The sequence below is a fragment of the Caretta caretta genome, chromosome 3 (genome assembly GCF_965140235.1).
Source record: "Caretta caretta isolate rCarCar2 chromosome 3, rCarCar1.hap1, whole genome shotgun sequence".
NCBI classification, from domain to species: Eukaryota; Metazoa; Chordata; order Testudines; family Cheloniidae; genus Caretta; species Caretta caretta.
This window is the reverse complement of record NC_134208.1, coordinates 164,458,563-164,481,771: the sequence shown is the minus strand read 5'-3', so window position 1 is coordinate 164,481,771 and position 23,209 is coordinate 164,458,563. Positions and strand designations below refer to the sequence as shown.

Here is a 23,209-nt window from a genome sequence, read left to right as displayed (position 1 = left end):
AGGGTGCTGGGGCCACAAGGAAGCGGCCCAGGGAAATCTACTGAAGAGAGTTGGAGGGGGTGCTGCAAGCAGCGGCCTTCTACAGGGTCCCTGGGCCAGGACCTGGAGTAGTGGTGAACAGTAGACTGCGGTTGCCTCTGAGAGAAGTGGCTGGACAGGGACTGCAGAAATGTCCCCCAGAATGGGGGGAGCACCAAGTGTGGCATGATCGAAGGGTTGCGTCACCAAAGAGGACATCAGTCCTTGGAGGGACATGGGTCCAGAAGCAGAAGAGGTGACGGGCGGAGCACCACCAGAGCAAGAAGCAGTGGTTAGCAGAGCTAATCCCCAGGACAACCAGCAGGAGTGATGTAGTGGTGAGTGAACCCCATCACATCCACCCTATAAAAAGTATACATCAACAACATGCTCCTGTTGTATGTGAGGAATCACTATTGAATTTGACAGGACAGAAAAACATAGCAAAGCAGAAGGAAAGACAAGAGAGACAGACACAATGATGAAACATAAAATCTGAGTTCTCTTAAATTTGTTCATTTGGAGGATTTTTTTTTTTTTTAAAGAAACTTATCTGTCACAAATGACTAAATATACAGCTAGCTTTCAAATGATGTGAACAATACTTAAGCTGTGTTAGTACAGACAGCTAAAAAAGTGTAAGTTAACTAGAAAATGCAAGTCTGAGAGGCATTATTGAACATCAGAAATATTAGTGAATTCCTCTGAGGCATAACTGCTTGTTCAATCAACACCCAATTATTTGGCTTCAGTACACGCTAATATCTCACAGAGACAATATGAACAAATTAAGGTGAGATTAGGTCTAAGGTAACATAGTGTGGAAGGAATATATTAACTTCCTGATCTCTCCAGAATTTTTAGGGAAGTCCATTTTTAATTACCAAACCCTTCCCCACCCAGCCTGTGGACAGAAGCACTTACTGATAAAGTTTGTTTAGTCAGTCTGCATAGAATCTCAAATACAAGATGTAAGTGTTTTGCTGATATTTTTAATAGCCACTAATCAAGACCTTCATACAACACACAACTCTGGGCCTTTAACCTTCTTAACAAGAATGATCCAGGCATCTGGAAATCTAGACAAGTACCACCAGTTTCCTTAGAATGATTAGACAAACTTAAGAGGTGTGTGTTTAAAGATGCACATAAAGCTTTAAAAGAAGTCAGCTCTGAGTGAATCTGAATCAGGCATTTTGCCAAAGAATAGACCATTAATGGTTTCTGTGATCTCTTCCTCAGAGAGGGACCTACCAAGACAAATCCTCCGAGTTATACTAGAGAGGTTAAGTGAGGTCAAAAAGTCCCACCTCTCCCTAGCTGTGGGCACTTTACCAGTTTGGTAATTTTGATAAACTCCAAAAACATTTCTTTCTTTACGTTTAATTTGGTACCAGCAAAGTTTTTAACAGCTGGTATTGTGCTTGGGCTGGTGTCTGACTCGATAGCTTTGTAAACAGCCAACCAGTTCTGTCACCCTACTAGAATAATCATTTTGCGAAAGCCAAGGCCATTTGAGACCTTTGGGCTATGTGTAAACTGACAGCAGAGTTGGCCACTTACAGCTCCTCCAGCAAGGCAGAGTAAAATAAAAAGGACATGAGATGTACCTGAACCTCCAGGTTGTTTTTTTCCCCACCTTGAAGTCGAACTGTATCTTGAGTTTATCTTATCTTCCTTTAGAGACATAAGAATTAATTGTGCCCCTAAAATGCTTTGAAAATAGCATATAACATAACGGACAATACCTCAAGGATATAATTTATCTCTATGAAACAATGAGTCTGAGCATCCACATGTTCCCGAAAAAGCCTATAGACAGGAAGCAAGAATTATTCTCCTTCCAGAAGAGCACCTTCTCAACTGATCTTCATGGACCACCATGAAAGCTGTGTGACTGGATATCTGAGTGGAATCTGTTTTCACTTTTACAACCCCGTCTAACGAAGTATTTGGAAGGAATAAGCAGTCCCACCCTGAAGAGGCTGGTGTGAGATCTTGATTAAAACAAGTTCTATACAGTAGAGTGCTGGAATTTCTACATTATGTTTGAACATTAACTTTTGTATTTTAAATGACTCAGACATGCTTTAACTTTTAAACAGGTGGTCTATATAGGACAAGATACCTCTTCATTCTGATTCAGAAGGAAAAAGAAGCTGAGAACATTTTTCCCCTGAAGTTCATACTTGTGCATGAAACCCCTCTCTCTCTCACACACAAAAGAATTGATCCACAAAGCACATACTGAGTTATTACTATGATGGTACAATGGTGTACAGTAAGTACTTTGTTATGCAGAGGAATTAGAAAGACCTCATAAGTTTTTTAAATAGTTACGAAGTTGTCCTATACTTAGGGTTGCCAATTTTGGTTGGATGTATTCCTGGAGATTTCATCACATGACAATATTTAATTAAAGATTAATCTTTAATTCCTGGAGACTCATGGCCAATCCTGGCCGGTTGGCAACCCTACCTATATTTACAATAGTTAAACCAGCAAATTCATTTACAGTCTTGCATTTTCTGCTTTTTTTTTTTTTAATTTACGCCATAAAATAGTCAATATGCAACTCCATTCACACTGATGCTTCCTTACTTTCTTTCCACCCATGATTTGCACCTTTGTTCATGGCATCTCCTAGGCCTGGAACAGCTTTACTCTATCTGTATGTCATGCATCCTCACTCTATTACTTTCAATAATTCCTCAAAACTCAATTTTCCTCGCTTGCCTTCGCACCATTAATCCCACACACAGGTGTTGTTCACTGCCATACCAATACCTGATCATATTATGTAGATATTTAAAACAATCCAAAACAGGACAGCTCAACAACATTAATTTAATAACAGAAAAATAAAAATACTCCCACAGCACAAATCTCCCTCTTGTTCCTTCCTCATTGACTCCCTGTTATGTTGCAGTGTCTTAGAACTCCTATGTCATCTGCCATCCTGCAAAGGGCTCTGCAAACACCGCCTCCTACCTCCATTTAGAATCCTACTGGGACTCTGCACAGGACTGGGGCATTTCACTGTTAGCTCCTTGGTGCAGGAATTTTGTCTCCTTATGTTTGTAAAACACTGTGCATTTATGGCTCTATATTAATTAGAAATACAGAAACCAGGTAAGATTGATTTTGAAATTACAAAATGGTAGTATTAATCTAATTTGCTCTTGGGGCACTTTATAAATACAACAATTATTTTGCAGACCTAGATGTTTTCATTTTATTAGTACACCACCATGTGAATAGAACTATGCTAATTAAGGCTCAACACATCAAGGATGGCATTTTACTTCCACACCAATAAATAAATAAATAAATAAAAATAAATCAACTTTTAAAAAGACAGCCCTGAACATATTGACACTATTTTTAGATGAACAGGTAAGACCTGTAATTAATGTCTGATCTTTGCCTAAGAAAACATCTGTGTAATTAGTAAAATTAATTAATTCTAATTCATCCCACACAAATGATTTTTTTAACTCTGAAATCAATCATTTTAACACCCAAGATGCTATCAAGTAAACAAATTTTCCAATAAGTGATACAGTAGATCAAGTTCAAATATGAACGTGTCACTTTTCTTCCCAGTTGTGTCTGAAGTGTTTTCTAACATTCCCTGTTGTGTCGACATTTGACATTTATAGTATAAGCAAAACATGATCAGGTATTATGGAAGCTACAGTTTATATCAAGTAGTAAATTATACATAATACATAATGCTGAGCTTTTCATCCACAGTTCTTGTAACAAAAAACCAAAAAACAACTGACTGCGAACTGTCATAAGTAGTATTAATGGGCTGGGAATGAAAGAAATGTTTTGGAGGATTTTTTAAAAAATAATTTTAAACTACCTTTCCTACAACTTTTTAATATTTATAGAGAAGTGCCATTCCCTCCCACCCCCACCCCACTTTAAATGCCAAGATATTGAAGGTTCCACCAGGAAAATGTGCTGAAAAATGAACCTAGAATTTCACACTACAAGTGTCAGATCGGTCAGAGGACAATTACAAGATTTCGTAAATGAACCAGCAGTTTTTTCCAAAACATGTTTTTTTTCCATCTGATCTAATTTTAAATATTTTAAAAGCATTAAAAAGTGGATGCCAATATTTTGGGAGCGGTAAGCACAGGAGAAAACATTTTCTATAGTGTTACTAGTGTCTCACTTCTGCGAAAGGACAACAAAATGAGGTTTATGCTACCTCACTGTGTATGATCACAGCTGGATCCTAATTCAAAAGGGCATTTCTGCTTGTCTGTATTAAAATCCTTTGACTAAAACCTACATATTTGCTCATTTTCTATAATTGTTTCATTTTTCCTATTTGAATCAAGGAAAAGGTCTGTGGCAAAATCACCTAGTAACCTCGTAAGTGCTTGTTTTATGAATCTGGCCCTTAGTCAAGAAGTTACATTCAAAAGTCTTTTAATCACCTTCTGATCAGAATTTACTGGATTGTATCTAAGTTCAAGTTCAAGGGTATTAAAATGTGTAAAGGAGACTTTGAAAAAATGGCTGGGTTATAGATTTTAACTTCTTAACTAGAAAACTGACTCCAAATAGATTTTCTAATTTACAATGAATCAAAAGAAAAAACATTAGACCATAGCAAAAGTGGCACAAATGTATCAAAAAGCAAATGAATAAACATTTGAGAAGATTTAGTATTAGAAATTGTAATAAATTTTGGAAAGATGAATTGATTTTAGTTAAAAGGTATAACTGACAATTTATTGGGCGGGAAGATGCATTATTTTCCAATTGTTATCCACCTACAGTAAAACTGATTTGTGTCCTATTGTATTTTATGGAAAAGGAGAGAGCAACTTTCAGTGATTTAGATTAAATGTATTAATCATAACCAAGCACTGTGAACTATATATCTACTATTAAAGAAGATTTTTGACATTTAATTCTGTAGCAATATTTTGGCTCTGTACCACTCTTCCTAAATCCAATTCCTGCTACAGTTGGCAGATTTCTCCCTTTTAATTTTATGAGGCTTAAAGTAGCATTTAACCACCCATGCGGTAAATAATGCAGGATTAGAAATATTTAGTGTTTTGTTTCCCTTTCAAGAGTACTAATCCATCAAACCCAAAAATATTTTCTTAAAAATTTCTGGGTTTTAGTAATATTTAACACCAAATACAATAAATACTAAAGCATTAAATAAAGTATCACAGTCTTAATATATTTGTTTCCCTAAACTATTTCCCCCTAAAACCATTGTAATAAACATGAAATGAAAAAAAATGCATATATAAACCTGAAATAAAATCTCACTTAATAGCAGTTAAGATAAAGATCGGATAGTGATTAGCTTAAATGCCACTGAGAAAAGCATAGTAAACTCCTCTCAATTCTTTAACATTGTACACAGCATGATAAAGAAGCAAACTCTATGACTATACTGTCAGACTCTTAAAAATAAGATACTTATCCTAGTCTTCCAAACAAAAACGCTGAATGTAGACCAAAATATATGTTCGGTGTAATACTTAAATGGTTTTCTGACTTCATGGAAAAATTCAGTTTTTGTTGCAGTCTCATTCTTTTTCTGTTGCTCAGACTAGTTTTTTTGCTATAGAAAATCTGCCTTATGATAACCTCCTTCAAGTACTAAATTCTTAAATTTATTCTATATACTGTAAATTGTCTTTAACGTTTCACAAACAATTACATATATGATTACAGTTTGTTAAAAAAAGTTAAACCAATGCGGTACTTAAAAAAATCCCACACTTCTGATTTTATTTTTTTTAAACCTAACTATAAAATAACATCTAAAATGACTAGGTCTGAAAGATCAGAGAAAAAAATTCTATTTATTTTCTTTATGTACTGGACAGAACTCTAATCTGACCTTGTTTATTTCTTTTCCCTGCATTGTCACTCTATTTCCCTGTTTATGAAGGTCTGTCACAAAGTAACACGGGAGAATAAACCATTTTCTTTAAAAAACAGAATATGACTAAAAAATACCAACTTTGCAAGACTCCCAAAACTTTTGAGGGCAAGTGGTAGTACCTGGTACTACTTTTAACTCAGTTGTATTATATTTCCTCGATTTCATATTAATAGTGTCCCTTAAACATCTCACAATAAATTGGGACATAATATTTGTACAAAGAAGTTTTCTACGCATGACAGTCTCATAATTTGGTTTTACTGTATGTCCTATCAATAAATAGTAAGAAAGCTTTAAATGTTACGTAGACATAAGCAACCCATCTGGACAGTCTAGGCATTTGATCTAAAACTATTCACTTAGTGGGTTATTTTAGAAAAGGTTTTAATATAAAAAGGAAGGTTGACATAATGGTTATTCAACAGATGACAGTAAATTAGAAAATAAATGGATAAATACATATTTCTCAATTTTGAGAATTGAAGAAAAGTTAAATTTCCTTGCTTTTTAATAATTTGGAGAGATGCCATGTCAGTGTTACAGCAATAATAAAAATGACTCAAATAGTTATAACTAAGTTATTCTGATAATTGTAAATGGTGGTTCTAAAGTCAACAAAAAAAACCCATTTAGACAAGGAACTATATAGTTAATCTATAGAAAAAATATTGTTCAAAAGTCAGTTTAAGTCTGTAATTCACTCAAGGGACTCAAATTGCAAAGGGCCAAATAGAGCAGTTTTTTTGAACTGCATTAACTATTTGTATTTGTTCTTTAGCCATCCATGGTTACAACATGGAGTTTGAAAACTCATATGGTGTCAGTACAGAAAACAATTATATTAATATGTTTTCAAATACATTATTCTGGCATTACAAATGGAAAAGCCAATGTACAACACCAACATACAAGTACTATGCTACAAGGATTTTCACTTTCCAGTGACAAACCGTCAAATCTAGGATTATTAGTTTACTAAGAGTCCTCCATGTAATTACCTTTCCACTGCATGGTTGCTTATTTATCATATTTTCTTTTTAAAAATTACTATATCAGTCTATGTAATTCTTTATTCTATCTTGATTTTTGCTATTGGCTAAATATAGAATATATTAATATAAAATAATATTCACTTCTGAAACTCCTTCCATCTGAAGATCCCAAATGGTTGTAACATTAATCAAATACATCTATAAGCCAATGAAGGACGAAAGGGCCCTATTGAATTCAAGTAAATATCACAGCATCCACTACTGGTAAGCAGAAACTGTTTATCAGCTCATACCAACCCTCCACAAAATATGAAGAACACCATATCCCTGAAGTTGCAGGAAGAATTTCAAGAGGCGGAATGGTTACCAGTGCTGGAATCTGGGCAGGATATTAAGAATAACACTTCATATTAGTCAGTACAAGTGGTCAGAACCTCAGCTTTACATCTCATCTGAAAGTTTTCACCTTTTGCAACATAATGTCTTTAATGACATATTGTTACAGTGGTTCAGTGCTGACTCAGACGATTCATTACTTTTCCCTCTATCTTTCTGCATTACTGTATGTTCCTTGGAAGTCACCCACACTAGTACTCACCCTGACTGAAGCAGCTTAGCTTGTATGATATCCAGAACCACTGAATAAAGTGGTATGGCAGGTGGCATGGACAGTAATGAAAAAGTCCTGAGTGCCAATCAAGGCTTGACAAAGACACCTTCTGTGGTTTTGGGAAAGTCACAACTTCTTCCTCTGTTTCTGCATCTGTAAAATAGGTAAAATACTGACCTACCTATCTAATACAGGAATTAAAAAGGGCTCTGAACATTACTCCTGGGGGAATTCTGCACCAAAAAATTAAATTCTGCAAAATTCTGCATATTTTATTTGTCAAAATAACACAATATAATCATGCCAACTTCAACTACTTTGATAATTTATTTCAAAATAACGGTCAGCAAGTATGTCTGTAACAATACAGACAACAAAGATTCAAGTATTAATTTTTTTTTTTGGACAAATAGTCCTTACTAGGCATATTAAGAAAGAACTTTGTATAATAATAATTCATTTAAACTACAATACAGAAACATATTTCCCGCATCCCTCAGAAGCAGTGTAAAGGCTTGGGGGAATCTAGGGTAACGGAGGAGCTGAGGAAGCAGGAAGGAGCCTAGGAGTGAACCTCAAGGTTTGTTGGGTGTGAGTGGGTGAAATATGGAACAGGTTTTGGGGAGGCAGTGAGGGGGAAGGATTGTTAGGGAGTTGGGGCGCTTCCCCCATGCAGACCCTGGCTGACTCCTTGCCTCTCCCATTCAGTCAGCACATCTGCCTCTGTCCCCATATCTCCCTGTAGCTCTCCTCCCCCCTACACCTCCCTCCTCATGTGGTCCCACAGCACCCTCCCATTCAGCCCCTGGCTCAATGCTCCTGTGCCCCCACCACAATCAGTCTCCCCCACACTAGCCTTTCCTAAGGCCACTTGGTATGACCCCCAGCAGTCCTGTGTGCCCCGTGCTGTCCGTCACAGGTCTCCTCACCTGGCCCCGCTGTGAGGAAAGCAGCCTCTCACCCCTTCCCTCTTCCCAGGCTGTTTGCTCCCAACCAGAGCCAGCTACCTTCTCTTCTGACACCACAGAAGCCCCTGGTGGGCAAAAGGTGTAATTGTAGTGCCTCTCCAGCAGAATATATATTCAGCTGTGGGGTGGGACCTACAGGGGACATGAATTCTGCACGTGTGAAGTAAGGCAGAATTTCCCCAGGAGTAGAACATGAAAAAGGCTACATAAGGCCCATGTTTCATCATTATACATTTGCATTACTGTTTAAGAATTGCTGGTGCAGAGATCTCAATCCTGCAATCCTTCGTCATGAAGTAGTCCCTTGGATCTCAATTACTTCCATGAATAAAGACTGCAAACTTGGGTTCAGTGACTGAATCCCAGAGAAGTCAGTACTAAGTAAGTTAAAGATTAGTTTCAGCCTTAAGGGTGACCTGTATTTTAAAAATTAAACAACATGTAGAGCTACTGTACATGCCAAATGCCGAAAGTTAACAGGATTCAGCGTTGTTGTAGCTATATTGGTCCAAAAGTTAGCAGGATGGTTAAAGTCAGGAGAAATACAAAGTGGGTGAGGTTGCTGTTTTTGAGGTTAGCAGGGGGATTTGGCTCAAAGAATTTTAAACACTGCAAGAAAAAAGTTTACTCTCAGTGGATAGTCAATTTTCCTTTGCTTCAGTGTTTGGGAAACTGAAATGTTTAATTTCATATATAACACACACACACACTTTATTTGCAAGCCATGTTTAAGTCTGAATTTCACAACTTGTTTCTTAAGTCTTTCCTCCCCATTTAAGGCTTCTAAGACCAAATTTTCAGTGGGCCTGAAAATTAGATCGACAAGTTTATGGGTGCAAAACTGAAGCACTTGTAAATGATTGTAGGCTCAGTTAAGGATATTGACTAAATATCTGACCCTTAATATATCATTTAACTTTCTTTACGTCTGAATAACTAAAGTCACACGTCTCAAAAAAAAATCAAGGTGTTATAGTAGAAAAGCATTTATCTCATTTTCATAACATAGCTTGCACTAAAAAAGTGACAAACTGACCACAGCATTTCAACTGTGGCCTCATTTGCCCATTACATGCTACAGTACTAGATTAACTCGAATAAATTTACTCTATTTTCTGAGCCCCTAGATATGTCTCCAAATGACAAACTGTTAAAGATTACGCTCAAGGTTTAGTTTCATTCATCACCCTCAGAGCTGCCTCCTGCATGGTATTTTGTAGCATGTGTGTATTGCACACACATTAAAAACAGTGCATAATAAAAATATACACTATACTATATATGTACAAAAGCAAAAATATAAACTGATATCGCTTTAAATCACAATACAAATTATGAAACATTCTAATTCCCAGTTTGGATATCATGGCAACACATTTAAGGCTCCTTTATATAAAAGGACAACTGAAACACATGATGTCTAATCAAATCAGGAAAAAAGTATCAATAGCTCAGCTGCTAGTACCGGTCTGGTAAACAAAAAGGAAATGCACAGGAACACAATACTGTAATAAAATCCTTGGAGTTCTACACAGTATTATGAGTGTGGAAAGCATGCGTTTCAACAGGCCTTGTCTAGGTTAGGCATTTTAGCCACTGGTGGCTATATACCAGTTCATAACCTCACAGCAGACAGACTAATACAGCAAAACCTCAGAGTTATGAATTGACAAATCAACCACACCTCATTTGGAACCAGAAGTACGCAATTAGGCGGCAGCAGACACACACACACACACACACACACAAAAGCAAATGCAGTACAGTACTCTGTTAAACTACTAAAAGAATAAAGGGAAAGCAGCATTTTTCTTCTGCACAGTGAAGTTTCAAAGCTGTATTAAGTCAATGTTCAGTTGTAAACCTTTGAAAGAACAATAATGTTTTGTTCAAAGTTATGAATATTTTCAGAGTTACGAACATCCTCCATGCCCGAGGTGTTCGTAACTCTGAGGTTCTACTGTATCACCTTAAGCCATTATTTGTTCCATGCAGCTTATCACTGCTTGAAACCAGGGTAAACCTGCACCAATCAAATCACAGTTTATATTGGCTTTGCCAACAGTTTTGTGGTTTGCCCCAGATCAGGTATACTGGTGGCGGGCCACTAATAACTACAGTCAAGAGAAATACTGAGTGTACATAATGCCAAAGTTGAAAGTGTGTTGTCCTTGGTTCTAAGGCTCATACCTGAGATAAAAATGGCTTAACAGAAGAGCTCCCACCATTTCTTTAGTGGATCAGAAATCTAACAAAGCACCAACACAAGGTAACTACATAGCTATTTTACAGGGGTTGCCAGTTTTCCTCAAAACTGAAGGGGAATTAAGAAAATATACAATATCACCAGACTCTTGGGGAACAGACTTGGGTTTTACAGACAAAGCCCAAGTGCCACTGAGATAGGTTAGCACTGCCAGAAATACTCCATAACACCAGTGGGGTGTGGACAATTGGCCAGGTGTGCCCAAGGGCCCTCCCCTTGCTACGATCTAGCACATGGGGAAACAACTTCCCATCAGCAACTGTAAGGAACATTAAAGCATGCTTCCCCCCAAAGAAGCCCACGATAGGCCCAAAAAGAATGATTCAATAACATCTTTGCTCAGCCACTACAGCTTTGTATCTTTAACATTTCACAGGAACAAAACCAAAGCGCAATTAGCTTCTTTACCAAGGGCAAACAGGTCTATTTTACAGATGGGGAAACTTAAGACAGAGATCAAATGGACTTGGCACCATCACAAAAGAAGTCAATAGCAGTTTTTGGAACAGAACTCAGATCTCCTAGTTCTTAGTCCTCATGCACTAAAGATTAGAGCACACTAGTTTTCTATGTAAATTCCTCCAATTGATTTTCAATTGAAAATTTAGCTCATGACAAATACGGTCTTGTTACATGCTACTTTAATTTGTTCCACCCCTAACTGATCTTGAGCTTTCCTGATATTAGGTATCTGAAGTCAAACAGGAAGACAGTGGGTTTTATAGGCCATCAGAATAATGCTACCAACAACTTCAACTTTGGCTTTCTGCCTTTTAAGCATTTTAGGAAGTGCACTATTTGTAAGGTTTCTTTGCTTTAGCCAACAAAAGAATAAATGAGTTCTTCTACAATGTCACATCCTTTCCAAAGGACAACACAGAAAATATGATCTGTATCTCCACATTCAGAGACGAAAGGCTATTAATTTACAGTTAATTTTACAAGATGCCGCTGCTGCTAAGCAGTTATTTATAAGAATCTTCTCAGAAAAGACAAATGGCAAAATTAAAAAGAAAAAAGAAAAAAAGAAAAGAAGTTTTTATATTGAGTACCGTATGTCCAGAGATGAAGAGCTTGCATTAAGGTTTAATTTTCTGAAATCCAGCAAAACGCATGAAAAAACCACCATAAAGATACACTAACAGTCTCAGAACCAAAAGTTAGTGGCAAATTCCAGAAACATAGAAAACAGCTACTGGAGGAAGACAAAGTGTTTCTTTTTTATGGTAAATCATCTTGTTTCTAATTCTAATATCAAAATCGGAAGTAACTATTCTTCTCTTCACAGACATGACTATGATAGTAGTTTTAAAAATAGACTGAAGCTGTTCCACGAGAAAGATGCTCACTCAAGGGCAAAGAAAGATCAAACATTCGGTATACCCTGGTTTAGAAGTAAACTATAGAGTAATTGTAAAAGTTAATTTGTGTGGCCAAGTTAAGATGAATTAAAAGAGCTTGTCACCCTGAATAAATTTCTAAGATATGTTTTCAAAAATGTAATAAGCCCACCTGGAATTTCTGAGACTAGTCCTGGAAGCAACCACCTTAATGAAAAGTTATGCCCAGGGTTTAAATACAGCCAGAGCCGCCTGGAACAGAACCCTGACAAATATTTTCAAATCCCTTGGGAGCTCGGACGCATCTCTCTCCGCCCCCTCTGGAGGCCTAAAGCCCGGAGCCTCCCAACCCCACACCTGGGCCCTGAAAGGGGGGAGCGTGGGGGGCTCTGGGAAATAATCGGAGAATTTAAGCCCTGTTATGCCCTTTTTGGTACTGTACTAGAAGAGATTTTAAACCAGTTTCCAACATGGCATTAATGTTAGGCTCACAGAAGAAAGTTATTGCTTAATATTTTAAATAGTAAATGATTTGATTAATTATTACTTTAACAGTTGAACTTTAACCAGAATGTCCAATATGAACTTCACCGGCTGTACAATATTGATGATTTTAATAATTGGTATTATGCAGCTGTGCTTAGAAATATATTTTTGTATCTTAATCAGTGCTGCATGGAAAGGCCTACCTGCAGTTGCATGGTAATATAGAGTTGTTATCTCTACAAAATAGCAACTAACTGACATGTTAGTCAGACTTACTTTTTGTTAAGCACCAATTGCACTCGGTGTTTTACTGGCATGTTTAAAGACACTGTCCACATCCCGAGTTTACAATCTGGGTAGACACCACACAAAATACAAGAAAGGGGGAAAATGGAACATGGCATAATACCAAGTAAAAGTAAAAAAGTATTTTTATGTAAACTTTATATATTATTCTTCCTTTGCCTTCTGTAATCACAATACATTCCCACACCCATGAGAGAGAGAAGCCAGATTATGATTCCACTGTTGCAGACTTCAGTATATAAAATAACCTTAGAATACATAAGTGGTGGGGAAAATTAAAATTTGTAAGGATATTAAACACATACAACCCCAAAGAACTCCACTTCCAAAAATTCTGGAATACCTAATATTATTATATTTTATGACATTTTCATGGCCTCAGTTTTTTGATGTACAAAACCTCCTTGTAATAACTCCCAATTAGAGATATAGTATTCTCATTTTTTTACCTGGGTTTCATTATTCTCCTCCACCCCCCGCCAAAAAATGTAAGTTCTTTGTTCCAGATCTCACATTTTCAATTAAACCAGACCCAACTTTTCTGCAAACGAGTCAAATGTATATTGTAGATTTTTATTACCTAGTAGGGCAGTTTCCAAAATTTCATAAGTGACCACTATTTCAATTTATTTAAGAGTTAGGTTTCTTTCTGGTTAAATGGACTGACTCAGAAGCAGTAATCGTTTGTGGTGACCATGGAAGAAATGGAGTAGAAGAAAAAAAAAGACATGTTCCATGCATCATTAAATGCCCTTTGGCTGTAAAGTCAGCTGAGTAATCTGTTACTTTAACTACTTTTAACTTTATGATTTTTCACTGTATTTTGGAATTGATTTAAACAAAATTAGTGTTTGTTAGCAAACTGAATTTGGTATCTGATTTTTGTGGCAACTGTTTGGCTCATGAATTATGACCTCAGGGGAGCAGAGAAAAGGTAGAGTACTTCTTCTGCCTGTTTGCGGGATCACTGGCACAAAAAAGGCTATGGTCTCCCTCAGACAAGACCCCATACTGACTAGTAAAGGTCAAGGTGGGTGAAGGAAGCCAAGTAACATAAAATGGAGAGGTTTTTTTAAGTTTTATCGTATCTAAAACTAAAGTTACTTTGAGGACCGCCTTCAACATTTTAATCAGTAAAGTTATAACCGATTCTTATTCTGACATTGTACTTTAAACCAACCCGCTTACTATTTGTGTATCAGTTTGAGAACAATGGATCTATGGGATAACAAGGCACCATAATAATGAAAGTTAATTTATGATGGGTCAACTAAGCTGTTTTTAACACAGGTTAGGAAAAAAGTCATTCACAGTATTCTATTGAGCTCTCATCATGACAGTCAGAAATGATACCTGAGTAGTAGCTCAGCTAGGTCAATGAAAGTTTTAAGGAAAATTCATTTCAGAATTTATTCATGGTGACAGGTGCATTTCATTTTGTGAAATATACTTCTGGTTTGAGAAAAATGGGTACAGTTCTCTTTTAATCACGACACTTACTACTAGATCCTCTCTCTCAAAACCTTTTCTTCAGACTTACAATCCTCAATCTTTTTTGTTCTTTAATTGAATTTTTTAATACCCAGTCAAAGGTTGTAAGGAAATATTCCTTTGGATAACAGACCCTGTTATAGCTTACCATCATTTAACACAATTTTCAAGTTATTTTAACCAGAAACATATTTTTAGAAATCTCTAAAGAAATTCTATCAGTTCTTCAATTATAGAAACATTAGGAGCAGAAGCACTTAAGTTTGCTCTCATAAAAATTCTCACAGCAAACAAAAAAAAGTGCACAGATATTCCTGACCCACATAAAAGAGTCCCTCAAAATCATGAAATGGCACCCAAGAGATATGGGCCTCTCCAAAGCTGAGCTGGAGGTTTCTTCTCTGAGCATACATCATCTCAAGGCTTCTGCTAAGATTTTCCTGAGAAACCTGTGTCCTGCTTGGACCATATTTTAAAAAAGAAAAGCAAACAAACCAAAGGAAATTGAAGCAGAAGTGCTCTTCAACCAGATCTTGAGGAAACACACCTCTCAGTTTTAACTTTCCTCATTTATTATGTCTCCTAAACAATAAACACAAGACCATATAAGAAATATGGATGTCACAGCTATATTCAAAAGAGCTTACATAGCACAGCAGGATTCAGCCAACAACAGACAGACAAACAGCAGCATATCAGCAATTCTGAGTGAGCTCAGGACCTGAAATAGGCTTATCTTACTATCAATTGCAGGACTAGAGACTAGGAATAGGGAGGAAGATATGGCAGAGTCCACAGGAAGTGCAGCTTGTATAGGTCAACTCTTTTTAAAGCTTAGTCTACTGCTGTCATTTCCTAGAAGCCAGGCCAGAAAGAAAGCGGAGTTAGCAAGAGGCACAATCAATACTTAGAGAACTCAAAGCTCATCACGATTACTTCACTTTTCAGGAAATAGGCTGTATCTGGAGCCAAGTGGAGTTTGGCAATAACAAGGGCCAAGAACAGGAGCATCAATATTTTAACATTCACACTCATTTCAAAACTTCCACAGAAAATGATGATTATATTAACACAATGAGCATCAAGATGAGCAAAAACATTTGAAAAGCTTCCCCCACCCCACAACAGTAAGAACTATCAATTTCTAGTACCTTTAGTTCATAGTACTTATTTTTTCTTTCATCAATTAAGCCTTTTACTGACATATCAGTAACTTAAACTAAAAATTAGACATCTGGTAGACTGAACGAAAACATACCATTTTGATCCACTGCAGGAAAACTGGATCCACCTTTTACTGTGATACCAAAAATATGTAATTGAATAAAGAGAAGCAGAATATGGATTCACAATTCTAATAAATGTGAATGTCAGACTCATTACATCATTTTATTAAATACAGAAATATCTTTGGTAACTTGATGGGGATCCGAGAGATAGTAACATATGTGATGATATAGCTAGACGTAGTATCCTGAAAACCTGTAGTATTAAAGAATTAATACTAATGACTTGGATAATGGAGTAAAGAGAGTACTTATAACATTTGCAGATGACACCAAGTTGAGAGGGGTTGAAAGTACTTGAGTACATGATTAGAATTCAAAAAAGACATTGATAAATTAGAGAATTAGTCCAAAATCAACCAGATGAAATTCAATAGAGACATGTGAAGTACTACACCGGACCCTCGCTAGAATGTGGGATTTGGGATCCATGCCAAGTACCATGTTACAGCGGGGACTGCATTAAAATGAAATTACTGTATACAGTAATGACAGGTTTCAGAGTAACCGCCGTGTTAGTCTGTATTCGCAAAAAGAAAAGCAGTACTTGTGGCACCTTAGAGACTAACCAATTTATTTGAGCATGAGCTTTCGTGAGCTACAGCTCACTTCATCAGATGCATACCGTGGAAACTGCAGCAGACTTTATATATACACAGAGAATATGAAACAATACCTCCTCCCACCCCACTGTCCTGCTGGTAATAGCTTATCTAAAGTGATCATCAGGTGGGCCATTTCCAGCACAAACCTGGATTTCCAGCACAAATCCAGGTTTGTGCTGGAAATGGCCCACCTGATGATCACTTTAGATAAGCTATTACCAGCAGGACAGTGGGGTGGGAGGAGGTATTGTTTCATATTCTCTGTGTATGTATAAAGTCTGCTGCAGTTTCCACGGTATGCATCTGATGAAGTGAGCTGTAGCTCACGAAAGCTCATGCTCAAATAAATTGGTTAGTCTCTAAGGTGCCACAAGTACTCCTTTTCTTTTTGTGTATACAGTAAATGTCACATCCATAAAGTATAGAAAACCTTAGAAAATAAACTCCTACTGGAAGAAAACAATAAATGAGAAAAAAAGTATTGCTTTATTAGAGATTTAAAGTAGACATTACAATAAACTAGTCTAGTTTTTCTTTAAAAAGTCGGTAAGCTGCTTTTGCTTCTTGCTGCTGTGCCGCTTTTGCTTAGCAAACTGCAAAAGACTACGTAGCTGCATAATTTTGTATAGGCTCAACGTCTTGCATCTCAAACCATCTCAAAGCAATCTCTAAGCTGGCTACTGTCGCAGTTGATGTTGGAACAACGTCCACTTCATCTTCCTCCTCTTCTTCCACGGCGGAAGCCAATTCTTCATCTTCTGGAATGTTGTTTGGTCATATTTCCTGAAGAATTTGGTCATCCATTAGACTTTCAGGAACAGGACAAAATTCTTCTACTTCATCGTCGCCGCTTATCCAGGACCTGATATTTTGTGGCAGAACAGTTACCCTGAGCCTGGACAGTTGCTAGCACAGCTCCTGCATCCACTCCATGTCTGTTCTTCCAACTTCCTCCACTGTAAATCCCTTAAATACCTCGTCAGACTGTGATCTGTTTTCTTCATTTTCTTCCAGGAGCAGGCGGCCAAACAACTCTTTCAGTCCCACCATCCAACAGCAGTTTATCGTTTCAGCATGTAATAAATTCCAGGAATCGCCGCCAATGTAAAAAGTCTTTTATAGTCAACTTCTTCAGAAAACCGGTGACAGACAACTCACTTTCTATCATTCGTCATACCAAGTTCCGTCGATAGTGCTGCTTAAAAATGGAGATAATACCTTGATCAAGGGGCTGGATTTTGGAAGTTGTGTTTTTAGGTAAGTATTCAACCCGTATTTTACCGTCACAGGTTCTGAGTCTTTCGGCTGGAGGATGTGCTAGACAGATGTCTAGCAAAAGAACGGCCTTTTCTTTTAAGCGTTTTGCCCGCAAATGCTTTCGCACAAAAACAAATTCGGTGAAGAACCATTGTTCAAAAATCTCTTGCCATCCAGGAATTTTTGGAGTACAAGAACGGCAGGCAATTCACAATTATGTGATGAAAGCACTGAGGCATGCGAGACTTTCCAATGCACAATGGTTTTAATTTATGCTTGCCTGTTGCATTCACACAAAACAATAAAGTAAGGCGATCTTTTGCCTGTTTATATCCTTCTTTCTTTCATTCATCTGTTCTGACAGCCAGAGTTTTATTGGGCAACATTTTACAATAAATTCCTGTTTCATCTGCATGGTAAACCTATTCCTCCGAGTAACCCTCTGTCTGGTAAAATTTCCCTTAGCTTTGCAGGGTACGATTGCGAGGCGTTGGCATCAGCAGAGCGTTTTTCTCACGAAACTGCAATCTGAAAGATTCCGTGTCTTTTCTGAAATCGCCATAGCCAACCCGAACCCAAATCGCCTTAAAATTGCTGAATTTGCCATTAAGTTCCCAGTCGAATTTTTCCATTTGCATGGCTATAAGCAGACCAGGATCGGAATGCCTTTCTGCTGTTCTTGCACAAACCACGCGTACACTGCAGAATCAAGATTGGCATCATTCGCTAAACGGGCTTGTTTTCTTTGAAGGCCATGCTCTTCATCCAGGTTATGAATGTAAGTTCCAAGCTTGTCGGTATTCTTTAGCCATCCACGAAAGGGGGACTCGTTAATGTCAATATCGCGGCTAACCTTTGCCTGGGTTTCGCCATTTCTAAGTCATTCGACAGCGTCCAATTTCTCCTGCATCGAGTAAGCCTTCCTTTTGCCCGACATTTTTGACATCTTTCTAAAAGATAAATACTGTAATAAAAATTTACAGGTACATTACATTTGTATGGCATTCTAGGCCTAAAGCAATCTTCTTAGGGCTTGTCTACATGACCTTGCAGGGTCGATCTAAGATACACAACTTCAGCTACGTGAATAGCTGATGCTCTACTGTCCACTGCACTTGCGCTCCTCGTTCTCGTGGAGTACTAGAATCAACAGGAGAGAGCTCAGCAGTCAATTTATCGCGTCTCTATACTCAAAAAAATTGTACTGTACAGTACTTAAATTTGGGATCCATGGCCGTGACCGCATAATATCCAAATTCTTGTTATTTCGACGCGTGTTCTAGCGAGGGTCCGGTGTACACTTAGGAAGGAAAAAATCAAATGTGCAACTACAAAAAGGGAAGTAACTGGCTAGCACTGCTGATAAGCATCTGGGGATTAGAGTGGATCACCAACTGAATATGAGTCTACAATACAATGCAGTTGCCAAAAAAGACTAATGCCATTCTGAGATGTATTAACAGGATGCAAGACAGAGGAGGTAATTGTCCCGCTCAACTTGGCATTGTTGAGGTCTCAGCTGGAGTACTATATCCAATTCTGGATGTCATACTTTAGGAAAGATGTGAATTAATAGAGAGAGTCAAGAAGAGGGCAACAAAAGAGATAAAAGGTTTAGAAAACCTTACCTAAGAGGAAAGGTTAAAAAAACTGGACATGTTTAGTCCTGAGAAAAGAAAACTGAGGGGGACCTGTGAACAGTCTACAAATATGTTAACAGCTGTTATAAAGAGGATAGTGATCAATTATTCCCCATGTCCACTGAAGATAGGCCAAGAAATAATGGGCTTAATTTGTAGCAAGAGAGACTTAGGTTAGATATGAGAAAAAACTTTCTAACTATCAGGGTAGTTAAATTCTGGAATAGGCTTCCAAAGGAGATTGTGGAATCTCCATCACTGGAGGTTTTTAAGAACAGTTGGACGAACACTCATCAGAGATGGTCTAGGTTTACTTGGTCCTGTCTCAGTATAGATGACTGGACTTGATGACCTCTCAAGGTCCCTTCCAGCCCTACATTTCTATGATTCTATAGTACTACCCCTCAGGCCCACTATATTTGAATTTCCTATAGTAAGAATGCTGTACATTGATATAATGGGCACATTAAAAAATGTGATCAGAGTAAGATAAATCTAAGTATGCCAACTCCCACTGAACTCAGCGGATTTTCATGTAGTACACCTACTAAAAAGTATCTAATATCAAATGCTGATATGTAGCATGAGTTACAAAAAATAGGCTTATGCCATTTTTACAGCTTTGGAATTAAAACATGCCTAGTACAAACACGAAGCACTTTAAGTAAAAGGTTTAGCGTACAGAAAAATTACACAGGTATTTATAATAATTAAAAAAAGAACTATGTTAAAAATGTTGAGGCTGCAAAGTAAAGCATTCAAATCACAAAATGCCAAATTTAAGGCTGTCTTCCAACCTTGTCGCTACCTCTTTGTGTTTACGTATTACAATATATTAATTTAATTACATAAGCATAAACTATTTTTCCATAGGACCCATGCCTTATTCAGTGTGCAGGTTGGACGATGCGTAGTGAATAGCAGCGGTTCAATGTTTATATTATTCTCACTGTTCAATATATGTCTACCCACTAATGACAGAAACGGAGTCTGTTTGAAATTTGTTCAAATGTAAGAACAGGCCCGTTAAAACGTATGTCTGAATATTTTTCTGACAGACGATCTGTGTGCCAAGTTGGGGATAACGTAAATTAAAAACCACCCAACTGATACACAGATATCCCACCCTATATTCTCAGCCCCCATCTCTTGTAACAGAAACAAGATGCGAAGAAGGCATTCAGTATTATAAGAAGGTGCTATCCCTAAAATACAAAATGTAATAGGTAATTATGACAGCTGGTGATCTTACATTTAACATGAATTTTGTTTCCTTAATAGAGGAAGATCATGTAACAAAGTATTACCATAAATAAAAAATTGCACTTCCACAGCACCTCAGAAATGTTTTCAGGATTTCATTAATTACCATGGTCTTGATTCTACAACAGAATTTCTGCCAGTAGACCCGTGCATCTTTGTAGAGCCCCATTGTCTTGAGCTCTGCAAAGATACAAGGGTTCATCCGCACTGAACTTATTGCAGGATTGGGGCCTATGTGTACAATGTATATGTACTTTGACTAAATATAATCCTTATAATGTGTGTGTTATACACTGGCATACCTCGTTGTAGAATGTCCATTTTTCCCCTCTTCTTCTTTTCAAGTCTGTATCACTGCTCTTGAGCAGACATCACAGATTCATCTCCGTTAAAAATGAAAAAATTAGGTCACCATCACATTCTGTTCAATGGGTTCAGTCTGCAGTATTCTTCTTTGCTCAGGATATTAATCTTTCTAAAAGCATTCTAGCTCTTCAGTGTAACAATCTAACAGCAGTAATTACTTCTTGTTCTGCGTTATCAGACGTCACAGGTATTAAATGGTTTTTTTCTTTTTGTCACTGGATTGGTGTATTTAAAAGATTTTCTTTGAAAATCACTCATTGATAACACTCTGAAAACAATCTTGTGTGTTCTGACATGAAGAACCAAAATTTCCAAGTTGGATGTGATGGGTGTGCCTGCAAAAATAACCGGACGCCCAGGATGCATGCAGACCAGGAAACTGTCCAAGTTAACAGCTAGCTGTACATTTGCCCATACTTCCCCCCCCTAGATATGGAGCTTTGCAGGGTATTTTACCCTCCTTTGAAACTGTCTCTGGGAACATACCACACAGTCAGAATATAAGGTAACAATAAATTTACCATCTAGTGATAATTCAGTTATCTTTCTTTAATGAATAGCATGCAGTTGTTATACAGGAAACTACTTTATTATTAATACACATGAGGTTTTCTTGAAAAGGAGATGGGTGCTTATAACAATCCAGAACTTGTAGCAGAAAGCAACACATCTCTTGTTATATATACACATATGCAGTATATTCCCATCAACTGAAATTTAATCACCTTTTTACTATTTAGAGGGGAAAGGCAGTTTTTAAGGTGGTTAAGCTATGTATCATCAATACCATGAAGCTAACCTATCAGTTGTAATAGCTCCTATAAAATACCAGAGCAAGATTGCAATAAGACTAGAAAATGGGCTACAAATCCCAGATATGTTCAAGTAAGCAGTAAACCAAAAATAAAAATAGGTAGATCTGAAACCAAGAACTAGATAGCATTCATCTAATTCATGACTACTAAAGGTAGAATTCATAGGCCAAGGTTTTAAAGTGTCTTATTCATCTCTGAATGGCAATTATTGGACAAAGATTTCAATTACAAAATTTCCCTTCTTCCAAAAGGGTTAAATTTCCAGTACTGCTTTTCTATGCTCTGCATATGTAATACCTTTTACAGTTTCCATCATCACGTTATTCTAATGAAGCAAAAACAGTGTTCTCTGATAAAGACGTTAGAGGATGAGGCTGAAGGCCTTGGAATTTATGATTCGAGGATATGGTTACTACCAGAGAGAACCTTCAAGTTATTGTATTGAAATGAGCTCTCCCTTTGCCTCTCAACTCCCATTCTGATAAAGAATTATAGCTCACTTCTGTGAGTCCTTTTTTTAAACATTATTTTAAAAGCTGTCCCTCCTTTTTCTTTCACTCTCCCTCTAAAAAGAGTTTTCAAACCCATACAGTTTTATTTGAAAAAAGCAGAATTGGGAGTGGAGTGGGAGAGGCAGTGATAACTGGTTTTTCTCTCTTCTTTATCAACGTCGTTGTTCCTACAACTGAGGGGACCTTTAATAACAATATTTGTGCTTAGAGGCTCTGGGGATTTTGTGATGTGCATATATGAGTATTAGATCACTAACTTCATTTTAACATATGGCCTAAAAAAAAAAAAAAAAAAAAGATAAAGTTGAAGGTGAAAGAGATGAGAGTTCTCCACAGAAAAAAGAACAGTACATTAATCCTATGTGCCACATACACTTAGTATCAGGTGCATTTGAGTAACTTATCAGTTTTGATGCTCCTTTACAAAAAGGCAAGTTAAAAAGTAAAAATAATCTCTCTCTACAATGTGATTTGCTTTAGATAAATATCCCTTTCTTCACATACATCTGCCATATACTGAAACGTGCATTTTTCTTTGACTTTTTCCCCCCTACAGTTCATAAGGTAAAGCATTAAGGAACAGTCTTCTAATTAACAGTTTGTTTGGATCATTCCATTATAATATCACTGCTGAAAGGAGAAGAATTAAAAACAAACATAAAAGTGTTAGAAGAACTAGCTTACAGTAGAGTCTTACCATTCCAATTTGCACACTGTAAAAGAATGAATCATTTCAGCTATATACAAACATTAAGATATCAATGAAAGAGGAATATGCATTTGGTTTCTGTTTGTTTTGTTATAATAATGGAAAAAACAGTTCAAATTGGTTTGAATGAAAAAAAAGCACACCTACCAGTGCAGCTGGGTTTCCTGAAACCTTTTTGATGTTCCTTGCTGGCATTCCATGAAGATGACTAAATCTACTCTGGAAACCTACAAGCAAGCATTAGAGCTCAGTTTAAAAAGTATTTTATATTACAGACAATCACATTCCTAAAGTTACAGTAGGAGATGGGAACCAAAAGGAATATAAATCATTTTCTTTCAATA

The 23,209-nt window shown here is 37.0% G+C and overlaps 1 protein-coding gene across 2 annotated transcripts in view; it reads right to left on the bottom strand.

Moving 5' to 3' along the window:
• Positions 1 to 23,209, bottom strand: part of GPATCH2 (G-patch domain containing 2) — a 182,218-nt gene that overhangs the window by 125,084 nt on the left and 33,925 nt on the right. For both annotated transcript variants that reach the window (XM_048843190.2, XM_075127071.1), the window contains one exon: positions 23,013 to 23,092. In XM_048843190.2, the coding sequence (XP_048699147.1) occupies positions 23,013 to 23,092 (80 nt within the window). The remainder of the gene's footprint in view (positions 1 to 23,012; positions 23,093 to 23,209) is intronic.